Source organism: Lepisma saccharinum, chromosome 24 (genome assembly GCF_977018435.1).
Source record: "Lepisma saccharinum chromosome 24, izLepSacc3.1, whole genome shotgun sequence".
NCBI lineage: Eukaryota > Metazoa > Arthropoda > Insecta > Zygentoma > Lepismatidae > Lepisma > Lepisma saccharinum.
Window position 1 is genome coordinate 41,723,670 of NC_139252.1, and position 16,863 is coordinate 41,740,532.

General features: G+C 32.5%; 1 protein-coding gene across 1 annotated transcript in view; it reads left to right on the forward strand.

Annotated features, from left to right (window-relative positions):
• LOC145978163 (angiotensin-converting enzyme-like) overlaps positions 1-16,863 on the forward strand; it is a 59,805-nt gene that overhangs the window by 8,350 nt on the left and 34,592 nt on the right. Inside the window, exons 7-8 of the mRNA XM_083110601.1 lie at positions 1,416-1,585; positions 4,134-4,258. Coding sequence (XP_082966727.1) covers positions 1,416-1,585; positions 4,134-4,258 — 295 coding nt within the window. The remainder of the gene's footprint in view (positions 1-1,415; positions 1,586-4,133; positions 4,259-16,863) is intronic.

The window sequence follows — 16,863 nt, forward strand, 5'->3', positions numbered from 1 at the left end:
TATGTAGTAAGACATTCTTGTACTTGTATATCATTCAGAACAGTATCATTTGCTGACATTTGCAATTTCTACTAGGCCACAAAGAAAGAAAAACGTAATTACAAAATCAGGTTCCTTAATAGCTCAGCATTTAAATATCAGCAATTAATTAATTAACCCAAGATGTGTTACGTGCGGGAACACCTAGTCAGCGAAGTCGCCCTCAAAATTCTTTACAACGCACCTATATTATGGAATATGTACAGTCACCAGCATTAAAATGGGACATCTAGATCTTCAAATACGTAGCCTACTAACGTTCCTGCAGGGTGTTGCGTGTTGTATAACTCTGCGACTATAAGTGGATTTTAATAGCAAATTTTTAATGACAAGTTCTGCCACCGCCGTGGAGTTAGGCAACACACATAACGCCTTGCAGGAAAGCGAGTATTTCAGATCTAGATGTTCCGTTTTTATTGTTGGTGACTACATCAGTAAGTAAGCAGAGTTATGTCACAGTATACTTCCTTGCCACATAGGATAGAAGATAATGTTCAGCAGAGGGTTTCTCTAGACTGAGACCAGGAGGATTAAACAATTTCAAATATTGAAATATGGGACAAGAACCTGTCCCGAGGACTTCCGTTGGGACAACAGGACGCCTTAACGAAAGACTGTAATCCAAATACATGGGATCATCTGTGCTTACTCAGTGCACGGTTATAAAGGACAAAACTATTTCTTCCCAGTAAGGTTAAACACGTCTCGTTTCACAATAACGTATCTTCTAAAAATTAAATTCGAAAAGTTCTGAAATCAAATTATCTTTAAAATATGTTAACGCAGTTTAACTTTTTCCTCTTTCACCTGTATGCTACAGCTCTTGCCATGCACTCCCTCTCTCTCTAGCCTTTTTAAACCCGAAAGTTTATGGCTGCAGCAACACAGGCCTTCCACCTGTCCCTATCCTGAGCAAGATCTATATACTTTTTTCCATACCCACTGATTTCCTTTAGGTCCATCTCAACGTTATCCCTCCATCTTCGTCTTGGACTTCCTACAGGTCTCTTACCATCAGGTTTCCCAACAAGAAGCCTGTAAACTCCTCTTTCCTCTCCCATTGGCGCCACATGGCCTGCCCACCTAAGTCTTCTTGATTTAATCATTCTAATAATATCTGGACATGAATACAAATTATGTAGTTCTAAATTATGTAACCTTCTCCATTCACATGTCTCCTCATCCCTTTTAGTTCCAAATATTTTGCTAAGGATTTTATTTTCAAATACTCTCAATTTATGTTCCTCTTTCAATGTAAGGGACCAAGTTTCGCATCCATATAATAATACAATATGCCATACACACGCCGTTGAATTTAGAAAGAAAAAACACACTTTTAAAAGCTTGTGTCTAATTTAATGTTACCTTCGCATCAGGACTACACAGTTGAAAAAATGTTGAAGCTCGCCGAAGACTTTTTCGTCTCTCTTGGACTGAAGCAAGTGCCGCATACGTTTTGGAACAATTCGATATTCAAGAAACCAAACGACAGGGACATGGTGTGCCATGCGTCGGCGTGGGACTTCAACAACAAGCAAGATTTCAGGTACGTGGACATTCCCAAATCATTCTCCCAAACGGGGTGTGAAATCTTGGCCTCAAAAAGTCCCCAACCCAAAATTTCCGGGGGGGGGGAGTTTTTGTTATAACAAAAGATAAGCGAGTAGTTTGGACTTCAACCTTTACTAAAGATGACATTGAAACTACCTCTTTCAAGATATCATTAACAGATGTACACCAATAGCAATATATGCACAGTAGAATACAAGATAAATACACGAAATCTAATTGTTTTATATGTATAGAAAGAATACTAAATATAAACTATTTTATTTCAACTATTACATAATGAATGTATTCCTACTATTTTGTAATTTATTGACATCTTTAACCAGTTAGTAGAGGAATTAGTTTGCTACTTTTAAGTATATATTCATATATAACAAATTAATTCCTTTATATATATTCAATAATAACGTATTTTCAATTATTTAGTAATTTACTTTTATATACTGCTGGACAAAGAAAACCGGACACTTTAATATTAGACATCTGAATTGCAATTACTTATGAATTACGCTCTCAGTTTGGTAGTTTTCTGTAACTTTCGTTTTTGTTCTAATTTAACTTATTAATGTATGTAGAACATCCTCAAAGTTTGTTTTCTGTTGAATATATTTCCAATAACTTAGTTAGCCTTCGAATCAGAATGTATGCGTTACCACAAAAAATGCAAGTGTCCGTTTTTTTTTGTCCAGCAGTGTATTTAATAACATTATAAATAAGCATATGATATATCTGCGCGCGTGTGTGTAGATTAAGATCTTTGTCTCCCAACCAATCTTCAATGATTTCACACCCTCCTCCCAATACCGTAAAAGCGGGGACAAGTCAAGGAAACGCATGTTCCTTTTGGAATGGTAATTGTATCGCGTTACTTTTTAGTAGCATTCCCAACTCTGATGCATGTTTAAGCTGCAGTAATACACACACACGCATTCCATACCATTGCCTCGAAATGTCAACGCTACAGCCCTCTACTTTATGTCAATTCGGTCAGGATTGCATTCAGCTTTGATCCACGTCATTGTATCTTACTGTTCATGTCCTTCACAGGCAAAGCACGTTGTTTTGGGCGACATAGATCAGGCCCGTAGCGAGGGGTGTTACTCAACTCTTGTATCTATTGGAGATTTTTGAGTGATGAAGTGATCCGTAGATACTTCCTTTGGGAGATCATCACGTGCAAATAGATGTCATCATTCAACTCGATACCATTATTATTCGTAACTCTTTTTTTTATTTGTAGGCTTATATTCTGGTAACACGCTCCTGATATTTCTGTTTCCCAAAGTAGTAATAATAGTACATTTTTAAAATTGTTCTTAAGACACTAAGACATAACTGAAATATTCTTAAATATACTAAACAGTTTTTAAGTCAGAAATGCAATCTAGGAATATATTATTTGTAACGAATTTTTCTTTGTTTCTTCATTTCAAAATTTGTAAGATGTAAATATCACAAACCATGGTTTAAGAAAATATCGAATATTACATGTTCGTTCTTGGTGGTGGGGAGAAGGGGGCGGGGTACCACTTTCCTGCCTAGGGCGCCAAAATATCAAGCTACGGGGCTGTCATAGATGATACTTGAGATACGTTTCATAACTATATGAATCACTTATATTTAGCTGTTATAACAGGATATCCAGTACCGGCATACATGTACGATGATGTTGAGGACGATCAAGAGAATGCTTTGAGAATCTGAGGGCAATCGAAAGTAATGGCCAGTCTTGAGGACGATGAAAATTAGTAGATGTCGCTGAAGGTTTGAGTAATCAAGGTCAGAAGATGGTGCAGAGGGTTAGAGAACCATGGCGAGTATAGTCTAGTTCTTAGACAATTAAGATTTGTGTTTACTATTGAGGATCTGAGAACTATACTCAAACTAACTCTCTAGCCTGGGCCTTCTTAAACCCGAATGTTTATGGCTGCAGCAACAGAAGCCTTCCATCTGTCCTATCCGGGGCAAGATCAATCCAATCTTTTCCATCCTTACCGATTTCCTTTAGGCCCATCTCAACGTTATCTCTCCATCTTCATCTTGGCCTTCCTACTGATCTCTTACCATCAGGTTTCCCAACAAGAATCCTGTAAACTCTTCTTTTCTCTCCCATTCGTGCATCACGACCTGCCCATCTAAGTCTTCTTGATATAATTATACTAATAACATCTGGACATGAATGCATATTATGCAGTTCTAAATTATGTAACCTTCTCCACTCGCCTGTATCCTCATCCCTTTTCGGTCTAAATATTTTTCTAAGGATTTTATTTTCAAATGCTCTAAATTTATGTTCCTCTATTAATGTAATAAGAAATGTAGGATCTGAGAACTCTGTAAAGGGCTGTTGGTGAGTCACTGAGAATGACAGACAGTGGAGATAGGATAGCTGCAGTGGCAGAAAGAGAGGAGGACAGCGGGAAGAGGAAGGGGAGTGGGTGGAGAAGATGGGAGAGGGGACAAGTAGTATTTATCTGTAATTTACACTGTGCCTGGTTTTCTTTACTTATGGTATATCATTTCAGAATCAAGATGTGCTGTAAGGTCAACATGCACGACCTCCTAGCTGTCCACCACGAAATGGGACACATCCAGTACTTCCTCCAGTATAAACATCAGCCCTTTGTGTTCAGAACTGGAGCTAATCCAGGTAAATTGGGTTTCTGATAAGCTTTTTTTTTCTGTTTTAAAGTTTGGGTCGGGAAGAATCAACCTTTGGGAGAGAGATAACAATCTCTTGAACATGCGCATGCCAGTTAATGCTGTATTCCATTCATACTGGAAAAAAGTAAGATATCCATTCTTCATGTCAAGTAATGCCTGAATCACACGAGGCTGGAAGTAGATGGTATCACCGCCAAGGACTGTTTGTGCCCTCGGGCGTTTAATATTCGCAATTTATTCGCATGTACTTATAACTAATTTGCACGGGTTTTAATTAATTCGCACGTACTTAGAATTCATTTGCAAGTATTTAGAATACTTTACATTTATGTATTTGCATGTTTATAACTTTTTATGAATATATATTTATTTATTTTATGAAAAATATGTATATAGCAGGTAATTAGAGGTACTAAACGGTATGCATATGTTTTTATATTCATTACTGCAAAGTATGTAATGTATGAAACTATAATAATTAATGTTTATAATATTGAAAATAAGTTTTCTATGGTTTATGAACCGCTATGAACGGTGGTAATGGGTGTAGGTACAGGTCCAATTACGATTGGGGACGGTCCCGGTACTCGAACCCGCGATATGTAATGTTATTAATTAGTACTATGCAGTAATTTCATCATGTTATGAAACACGATGGTGCAACACGCTAGACAGAATACTGTATCCGAATCTCGACTCCGCTCTGATGCCAGACAGACAAGGGGAACTCCGCGCAGGTAGACGAGAAAGGAATTTGGGGGAAGAGCGCTCAAGGTCAAATGACGTCACAACGTCAGAACAAAGGAAGAAGCTGATTCACCAATCAGAGAACGCGTCGGTAGATTTTCAGAACCGGTTTTTTCAAGGTTAACCAGTACGCAATAACAGGGGAAAGCTATGCAATACTGTAGGGCAGGGGAGGTATTCAACCAGACAACAAAGGATGTCTGAGAATGCGCAGCAAGGGTCAAATCTCTGAAGCTATGCGGTTTCCGCCGCCAATTAATATTCCGCTCAGGTTTGCCTCCAAGGCACAGGACGCTTTAGCGCAGGTTTTTTTTATCTGTACTATGAAGAAGGGAGAGCTATTAGGGACGGGGCCTACAGTTTTCACCATTTGCTTTTATCACGGGGTAACGAACCTAGGACCCTTTGATTATTGATTTAGGTAGTAAATGTATGTTACTGTGTGCTATTTAACTTAATTTTGAGTTTATTTTTTACCAAACTTTGACTTTATGTCAAACATTTTCACAGCTTATCCTTATTTTTACCAAAATAACACTATTTATACTATTCAGGCAACACTTTTATTAAATTTTGGACTCGCAAAGACATTTTTTTCAACTTTTAACTTATTATTTTACAACTTTAAGTTAATTTTTTACCAAAATAACACTATTTGTACTATTCAAGCAACATTTTTTATTAAATTTTGCACTCACAAAAAACATTTTTTCAATTTTTAACTTATTATGTTACAATTTTATGCCTATTTTTTACCAAAATAACACTATTTGTACTATTCAGGCAACATTTTTTATTAAATTTTGGACTCGCAAAGACATTTTTTTCAACTTTTAACTTATTATTTTACAACTTTATGTTAATTTTTACCAAAATAACACTATTTATACTATTCAGGCAACATTTTTTTATTAAATTTTGGATTCACAAAGACATTTTTTTCAACTTTAAATTAATATTTTACAATTTTATACCTATTTTTACCAAAATAACACTATTTATACTATTCAGGAAAGACTTTTAGATATATTTTCGACACACAAAGTGTGTTTTTTCAACTTCTATCTGTTTATTTCACAAGTTTATACCTATTTTTAACCTAAATAACACTATTTATACTATTAAGGAAAGACTTTTAGTTATATTTTCGACACACAAAGTGTGTGTTCTCAACTTCTATCTGTTTATTTCACAAGTTTAGGCTTATTATTACCAAAATAATACAATTCAATCTGTTCAGGAAAGACTTTTAGTCGCATTTTCGACACACAAAGTGTGTGTTCTCAACTTCTATCTGTTTATTAGGCTTATTAGTACTCAAATAACATTATTTATACTATTCAGGCAACATTTTTTATTAAATTTTGGACTCAGAAAGATATTTTTACAACTTTTTAACTTATTATTTTACAAGTTTATACCTATTTTTAACCTAAATAACACTATTTACACTATTCAGGAAAGACTTTTAGTTACATTTTCGACATACAAAGTGTGTGTTCTCAACTTTTATCTGTTTATTTCACAAGTTTATTCTAATATTTACTCAAATAACACGATTTGAACGTGTTTTTTATTACATTTTGGACACACACACACACATTACACACTTGCACAGACACACACACACATACACACACACACACACACTTACACACTTACACACACACACACACACACACACACACAGAGAGAGAGAGAGAGAGAGAGAGAGAGAGAGAGAGAGAGAGAGAGAGAGATTTTCCAAGTTTACAGGATTATTCTCTAGTTTACTCAAATAACACAATTTAGATGTGTTTTGAATTATATTTTGGATGCAAAAGTATATTTTGACAAGTTCTACCCTTTTATTTTACAAGTTTAGGATTTTTATTACTCAAATAACACAATTTAATCCAGTCAGGAAGGATTTGTTATTATATTTTGGATGCACAAAGAGATGTTTTCAACTTTTTTAATGATTTTTTGCAGGGTATGTATTAATTTGTATTTATTTTGTTTCGTATCATATATACATTTACAAATTTTTAATTTAGAGTTTAGTATTTATTTAATTTTTTTTTCAAAAACACTAAAGAAAAAGTACTTTTAGCTAAAATGTAAGCCACAGAATATATTATTATTATTATTATTATTATTATTAGGGTTTACTGATTTCCACTATGCTATTTTTGGTTCTGTATTTCTATATGTATTTATTTAGGTCAGGTTACGCCTGCTAAGTAGGAAAGTTTGTTTATTTTAGAGTTTGCTGAGTATTTTGTTACTTTTATACTAGGTAAAGTTTTCTAAATATATCAGGAAGGGCTCCATCCATATACTTTTGTTTTTGCTGTTTGGAGATGATGTGATCAGCATCACTCTCCATCTGCTTTTTATTTTATGTACCCAATATTATTTTGAGGCTTAGTGAATTCTAGAGCCTATTTATGCAGGAGAGAGGGCTTGAAATTTTTGATCTCGGATAACCCACAACTATTTGTCAGAGTATTTTAAAGGATATTTTATATTTATTATGTGCCACTAGAATGTCAAAGCTTGCTTAATTTTTATGTCTGTAACGCTGTTATTGTATTTCTAGCTAAGCCTTACTGGATAAAGTACACGAAATGTTTATCATTTCGACTATTTACCTTAATACGAGGCCAAATTTTTTAGTGTAACGAAAATTATGATGTGTCTATGAGGTCTGAAACCCCTTTACCGAGTGTCCATATTTGGACGCTTACCAACATTGTTTCTTTTCTTTTTTAAATATAACAATTTAACAATATAATTACAAGACGAAGTTCACACACGACTGACTATATGAACCATAGGTCCACTTGCTAAACTTTTTTACTATTCTAGAAGAATAATTTAGCCTTATAGCTTTTTTCAAGGTATTTTTGAAGTATAACTGGGTTTTTTGGTTGCATCAACACTTGGGTTATTTCCATTTGGTTTATTATACGAGGCTACAATCACTATATGTCTATGAGGACTAAAATCCTCTGATTGAAACTAAAACCTTAGGCTGTAACTAGGGACTTAGTATGTGTATAACGACAATTTATAGGACAACACGAACTTTACAAAGGATTGTAGGTGATGTAGGCCCACACGCCAGAGCTTTGTTAATCTGCAAGAAGCATTTACAGCTAATGCTATGAGGAAATGAGGTTGATTTTTTACTGTTTCAAAAGAATGCTATCTTTTTACACAACCAATATTTGCTTTTTCAAGTAACTACATGTACCAGAAGCACACATGCCAACTCTAACTAGACTTCGATTTATGTAAATTTATAAAGAACTATGATTGTGTATATTTTTGAGAATCCAACTATATCAGGATTTTTCTATGTAAGTATATTTTTATTGACTGGATTATTTAACAGATCAAACAGGAAGACTGCAAAATTCATTAAATGTAGGTCTATCGTATAGGTGGTTTCAGAGATATAAAAAAAAACAAATATAAGATTTCGCTTTTTTTTGCTTCTGAGGCTAATCGCGACGCTAAGGGTAAATGGCGAGGAAATGTAACGGAGGAGAAACACTCCCAAAAGTTATGGGCTGCATGTAAGTTAATACCACAGAGATATTACAGTAGGTGTAGGTTCTACCACCAGAACTTTTCTATCATAATAATAATGGTTATGCTGTACTGTTAGCTAAAGATGCTGATATTTGAGAAACTTAAAAGCTTATTTGCAAAATTTTAAGATAAATAATAATCTGTTAGACTGTAAACATATTTTATATCCATTCTGCGCAAGATCCGATGACAAAATTTAAAAATTGTAATCGCCCAGACAGGGACTCGAACCCTGGACAGATAGGTTAAAAGCCTAACGCTATACCAACTAAGCTATCTGGGCACAAGGTATTTTTTTCTTGAAAAGTTAGTTATGTTAAGAAATATATTGAAACATTTGAGAACACTTTTGATCTGGTTCGACAGAGAAGGAGACAACATTTCCAAATTTTTACAGACTGGGTGTATTTTTCCACTATAGAGGCCTTCACTATATGTAATTCGAAACGCTAAAGTTCAGCTAGCTTCCAAAATCCAAAATTGAGGTAAAGATTGTGTTTGGCGAGATTAACAAGTTACAATTATATCCAGTTACGGACAAATAAAGCTAAAACTCTCAGATTTACTGTACTAGCCAAGTTTTAGTAACATTTTCCTTCGCTATAGTACTAATACCAAAGAAATAGGTATATTTTATTTATAATTTGACAAAATGTACTAGTATTTAATTCACAAAGTTAGGTAAAAAAACAGTATTTTAAAAAAATATTGTTGCTGCCTTCAAATTTTATGTTATTTAGCCACTAACAACTGATTTACACTGTTTGACATCCTTTAAATAGCAAAAGAAGGAATTATTTGTTTAGTATTTTTACTTTATATTTATATTTATTTAAGAAAACAATTCTACAGTTTAACTTAATTTTAACAAATTGTTACTAATTTATATATCAAAGTTATGTTATTTAGAGTGTATGAAGGCGTATAAAGTTAATATTTGTACTTATCAGTTCAACTAACAATTATATTTTACACACAAAAGATAATGTTTACAGTTAAATTACTTGAATCAGAGAATAATATTTTACAGTAATTGATTCATTCACCACTAGTCAGTACTTTTATGCATCAGAAAGTTTTCTTAATTTTCTATTACGCATGCTATTTTGGGCTATTTTTAAAATGTATTTCTAGGGCAAACTGGTTTAATTTTCTGCTTATAATGCAAAGTTGACAGTTTTCGCACAATGCATTGTACATTTGTTATATTCTCTACTTACAATCCAAATATTATGCTTATTTAATGTATAACTAACTAACTCTCTAGCCTTCTTAAACCCGAATGTTCATGGGTGCAGCAACTCATGCCTTTCATCTGTCCCTGTCCTGAGCAAGATTTATATACTTCTTTCCTTCCCTACCAATTTCCTTTAGGTCCATCTCTATATTATCCCTTCATCTTTGTTTTGGTCTTCCTATTGGTCTTTTTACCATCAGGTTTCCCAACAAGAATCCTGTATACTCTTCTTTCCTCTCCCATTCGTACCACATGATCTACACACCTAAGTCTTCTTGATTTAATTATTCTAATAATATCTGGACATGAATACAAATTATGTACTTCTAAATTATGTAATCTTCTCCACTCATCTGCCTCCTCATCTGTTTTAGGCCCAAATATTTTCCTAAGGATCTTATTTTCAAATACTCTCAATTTATGTTCCTAGCTTATACTGTAGTTATTATATCTTTATCTATCAGCTTATTTTGAAATTAATATTATTAGGTATAGTCTTTGATTTATAACTATATTGCTTTTTTTTATCAATTTATCTAAGAGTACACACAGACAAACACATGTGTACACACTTTTATGTACATAGATATGCCTTTTTCAATATTTTAGTATGAAGATTGCACTTTAGCTATTCAAGCAAGGGTAGGAAAGGTAGGATTTCTGAGAATTTGATGCAGGATTTTGTTGTCCAAGTATAGATGAGAACTGAGCTGAGAGACTGTTTTGAACCTTTTCATGAGAGTTTGCATGTGAACTGTATTCAAATTGACCACTATTGACTGTGCATGCTTCTAAGTTTTGCTGTTATTTTACATCAAGTCTGTGAGACTACAGACAGTTTTCACTTTTCAAGTAGTTTTTATTGATTGTATTTGTATATGTTTTGGGAACTTATCAGTTTTATGTTATGAGGCAGTTTGTTGTAGAATATTTTTACCTGATTGCTTTGAGATATTGAGTGTCTGCTGTTTTACTTGTAATTATTTTCCTTCTTGTGTTTTGTATTTGACTATATTTTGTCCAAGTTCGTAGTATTTAGAATAATTGTTATTGACTTGTAGATGTAGGGAGTAATAATCCTTTGCAAGATGCCCTATACTTGTCTGAACATTATTCTTAGTGTTCACTTTTGAAGCCTTAGTATTCTGGTAGTATTATTAATGTAGAGGTAAATTAGGCTGAAATGTAGGCATTTTTCTGATACATTATACTCACTTAGTTGTTTCAGCAGGTAGAAGTTGCATGATGGTTTACTGCTGATGATGTTAATTTGCTCTTCTTATGTACTACGTATGATGTAGCTTACTTGAGTAATTGGAATTTTCTACTGAAAAAAGGATTGCTTGTCTATTTTATTCCTATGTTGTTGAGTTTGTCCATAAGCAAGCCATGTTTTTACTCTATCCTATGCCTTGGAAGAATCTAGATATATTGTGTTTGCAGTTTTATGTTTCTCTAAGGTTTCAGCTATGTAGTTTTTTAAACTGTGCTATGGGTGTGACTATTGATTTCTCTTTCTGGATGCCATGTTGGTTTCTGTGTATTCCTCTTGCTGCTTGAATTTGACTTAGGTTGTTTGCTCTCTTTTCTTAGATCTTTATATGTTTATTTGTTCAGTATTTTTTATTTTTTTGAATTTTAATTATTTTAATTTTACATTAACTAACATATTTTACTTTAACAACAAAATAATTTACTCTAGTAAAAAAAAACTTCTACTAACAAAAATGTACTATTATAACTTTTAATTTTAGAAAATTGTATTTTTAAAGCTTTAACTTTGAAAAATTGATGTTTAATTACTTTAATTTTACATTAACTTACAAATTTTACATTAACAACAAAATAATTTGCCCTAGTATAAAATCTTCTGCTAACAAAAATATACTATTATAACTTTTAATTTTAGAAAATTGTATTTTTAAAACTTTAACTTTGAAAAATTGAATTTTAACACACTTTGACTTTAACAATGTACTTTGATTTTTTTATGTAAAAGAATATTAAAAAATAAAAAATACTGAACAAATAAACATATAAAGATCTAAGAAAAGAGAGCAAACAACCTAAGTCAAATTCAAGCAGCAAGAGGAATACACAGAAACCAACATGGCATCCAGAAAGAGAAATCAATAGTCACACCCATAGCACAGTTTAAAAAACTACATAGCTGAAACCTTAGAGAAACATAAAACTGCAAACACAATATATCTAGATTCTTCCAAGGCATAGGATAGAGTAAAAACATGGCTTGCTTATGGACAAACTCAACAACATAGGAATAAAATAGACAAGCAATCCTTTTTTCAGTAGAAAATTCCAATTACTCAAGTAAGCTACATCATACGTAGTACATAAGAAGAGCAAATTAACATCATCAGCAGTAAACCATCATGCAACTTCTACCTGCTGAAACAACTAAGTGAGTATAATGTATCAGAAAAATGCCTACATTTCAGCCTAATTTACCTCTACATTAATAATACTACCAGAATACTAAGGCTTCAAAAGTGAACACTAAGAATAATGTTCAGACAAGTATAGGGCATCTTGCAAAGGATTATTACTCCCTACATCTACAAGTCAATAACAATTATTCTAAATACTACGAACTTGGACAAAATATAGTCAAATACAAAACACAAGAAGGAAAATAATTACAAGTAAAACAGCAGACACTCAATATCTCAAAGCAATCAGGTAAAAATATTCTACAACAAACTGCCTCATAACATAAAACTGATAAGTTCCCAAAACATATACAAATACAATCAATAAAAACTACTTGAAAAGTGAAAACTGTCTGTAGTCTCACAGACTTGATGTAAAATAACAGCAAAACTTAGAAGCATGCACAGTCAATAGTGGTCAATTTGAATACAGTTCACATGCAAACTCTCATGAAAAGGTTCAAAACAGTCTCTCAGCTCAGTTCTCATCTATACTTGGACAACAAAATCCTGCATCAAATTCTCAGAAATCCTACCTTTCCTACCCTTGCTTGAATAGCTAAAGTGCAATCTTCATACTAAAATATTGAAAAAGGCATATCTATGTACATAAAAGTGTGTACACATGTGTTTGTCTGTGTGTACTCTTAGATAAATTGATAAAAAAAAGCAATATAGTTATAAATCAAAGACTATACCTAATAATATTAATTTCAAAATAAGCTGATAGATAAAGATATAATAACTACAGTATAAGCTAGGAACATAAATTGAGAGTATTTGAAAATAAGATCCTTAGGAAAATATTTGGGCCTAAAACAGATGAGGAGGCAGATGAGTGGAGAAGATTACATAATTTAGAAGTACATAATTTGTATTCATGTCCAGATATTATTAGAATAATTAAATCAAGAAGACTTAGGTGTGTAGATCATGTGGTACGAATGGGAGAGGAAAGAAGAGTATACAGGATTCTTGTTGGGAAACCTGATGGTAAAAAGACCAATAGGAAGACCAAAACAAAGATGAAGGGATAATATAGAGATGGACCTAAAGGAAATTGGTAGGGAAGGAAAGAAGTATATAAATCTTGCTCAGGACAGGGACAGATGAAAGGCATGAGTTGCTGCACCCATGAACATTCGGGTTTAAGAAGGCTAGAGAGTTAGTTAGTTATACATTAAATAAGCATAATATTTGGATTGTAAGTAGAGAATATAACAAATGTACAATGCATTGTGCGAAAACTGTCAACTTTGCATTATAAGCAGAAAATTAAACCAGTTTGCCCTAGAAATACATTTTAAAAATAGCCCAAAATAGCATGCGTAATAGAAAATTAAGAAAACTTTCTGATGCATAAAAGTACTGACTAGTGGTGAATGAATCAATTACTGTAAAATATTATTCTCTGATTCAAGTAATTTAACTGTAAACATTATCTTTTGTGTGTAAAATATAATTGTTAGTTGAACTGATAAGTACAAATATTAACTTTATACGCCTTCATACACTCTAAATAACATAACTTTGATATATAAATTAGTAACAATTTGTTAAAATTAAGTTAAACTGTAGAATTGTTTTCTTAAATAAATATAAATATAAAGTAAAAATACTAAACAAATAATTCCTTCTTTTGCTATTTAAAGGATGTCAAACAGTGTAAATCAGTTGTTAGTGGCTAAATAACATAAAATTTGAAGGCAGCAACAATATTTTTTTAAAATACTGTTTTTTTACCTAACTTTGTGAATTAAATACTAGTACATTTTGTCAAATTATAAATAAAATATACCTATTTCTTTGGTATTAGTACTATAGCGAAGGAAAATGTTACTAAAACTTGGCTAGTACAGTAAATCTGAGAGTTTTAGCTTTATTTGTCCGTAACTGGATATAATTGTAACTTGTTAATCTCGCCAAACACAATCTTTACCTCAATTTTGGATTTTGGAAGCTAGCTGAACTTTAGCGTTTCGAATTACATATAGTGAAGGCCTCTATAGTGGAAAAATACACCCAGTCTGTAAAAATTTGGAAATGTTGTCTCCTTCTCTGTCGAACCAGATCAAAAGTGTTCTCAAATGTTTCAATATATTTCTTAACATAACTAACTTTTCAAGAAAAAAATACCTTGTGCCCAGATAGCTTAGTTGGTATAGCGTTAGGCTTTTAACCTATCTGTCCAGGGTTCGAGTCCCTGTCTGGGCGATTACAATTTTTAAATTTTGTCATCGGATCTTGCGCAGAATGGATATAAAATATGTTTACAGTCTAACAGATTATTATTTATCTTAAAATTTTGCAAATAAGCTTTTAAGTTTCTCAAATATCAGCATCTTTAGCTAACAGTACAGCATAACCATTATTATTATGATAGAAAAGTTCTGGTGGTAGAACCTACACCTACTGTAATATCTCTGTGGTATTAACTTACATGCAGCCCATAACTTTTGGGAGTGTTTCTCCTCCGTTACATTTCCTCGCCATTTACCCTTAGCGTCGCGATTAGCCTCAGAAGCAAAAAAAAGCGAAATCTTATATTTGTTTTTTTTTATATCTCTGAAACCACCTATACGATAGACCTACATTTAATGAATTTTGCAGTCTTCCTGTTTGATCTGTTAAATAATCCAGTCAATAAAAATATACTTACATAGAAAAATCCTGATATAGTTGGATTCTCAAAAATATACACAATCATAGTTCTTTATAAATTTACATAAATCGAAGTCTAGTTAGAGTTGGCATGTGTGCTTCTGGTACATGTAGTTACTTGAAAAAGCAAATATTGGTTGTGTAAAAAGATAGCATTCTTTTGAAACAGTAAAAAATCAACCTCATTTCCTCATAGCATTAGCTGTAAATGCTTCTTGCAGATTAACAAAGCTCTGGCGTGTGGGCCTACATCACCTACAATCCTTTGTAAAGTTCGTGTTGTCCTATAAATTGTCGTTATACACATACTAAGTCCCTAGTTACAGCCTAAGGTTTTAGTTTCAATCAGAGGATTTTAGTCCTCATAGACATATAGTGATTGTAGCCTCGTATAATAAACCAAATGGAAATAACCCAAGTGTTGATGCAACCAAAAAACCCAGTTATACTTCAAAAATACCTTGAAAAAAGCTATAAGGCTAAATTATTCTTCTAGAATAGTAAAAAAGTTTAGCAAGTGGACCTATGGTTCATATAGTCAGTCGTGTGTGAACTTCGTCTTGTAATTATATTGTTAAATTGTTATATTTAAAAAAGAAAAGAAACAATGTTGGTAAGCGTCCAAATATGGACACTCGGTAAAGGGGTTTCAGACCTCATAGACACATCATAATTTTCGTTACACTAAAAAATTTGGCCTCGTATTAAGGTAAATAGTCGAAATGATAAACATTTCGTGTACTTTATCCAGTAAGGCTTAGCTAGAAATACAATAACAGCGTTACAGACATAAAAATTAAGCAAGCTTTGACATTCTAGTGGCACATAATAAATATAAAATATCCTTTAAAATACTCTGACAAATAGTTGTGGGTTATCCGAGATCAAAAATTTCAAGCCCTCTCTCCTGCATAAATAGGCTCTAGAATTCACTAAGCCTCAAAATAATATTGGGTACATAAAATAAAAAGCAGATGGAGAGTGATGCTGATCACATCATCTCCAAACAGCAAAAACAAAAGTATATGGATGGAGCCCTTCCTGATATATTTAGAAAACTTTACCTAGTATAAAAGTAACAAAATACTCAGCAAACTCTAAAATAAACAAACTTTCCTACTTAGCAGGCGTAACCTGACCTAAATAAATACATATAGAAATACAGAACCAAAAATAGCATAGTGGAAATCAGTAAACCCTAATAATAATAATAATAATAATAATAATATATTCTGTGGCTTACATTTTAGCTAAAAGTACTTTTTCTTTAGTGTTTTTGAAAAAAAAATTAAATAAATACTAAACTCTAAATTAAAAATTTGTAAATGTATATATGATACGAAACAAAATAAATACAAATTAATACATACCCTGCAAAAAATCATTAAAAAAGTTGAAAACATCTCTTTGTGCATCCAAAATATAATAACAAATCCTTCCTGACTGGATTAAATTGTGTTATTTGAGTAATAAAAATCCTAAACTTGTAAAATAAAAGGGTAGAACTTGTCAAAATATACTTTTGCATCCAAAATATAATTCAAAACACATCTAAATTGTGTTATTTGAGTAAACTAGAGAATAATCCTGTAAACTTGGAAAATCTCTCTCTCTCTCTCTCTCTCTCTCTCTCTCTCTCTCTCTCTGTGTGTGTGTGTGTGTGTGTGTGTAAGTGTGTAAGTGTGTGTGTGTGTGTGTATGTGTGTGTGTGTCTGTGCAAGTGTGTAATGTGTGTGTGTGTGTCCAAAATGTAATAAAAAACACGTTCAAATCGTGTTATTTGAGTAAATATTAGAATAAACTTGTGAAATAAACAGATAAAAGTTGAGAACACACACTTTGTATGTCGAAAATGTAACTAAAAGTCTTTCCTGAATAGTGTAAATAGTGTTATTTAGGTTAAAAATAGGTATAAAC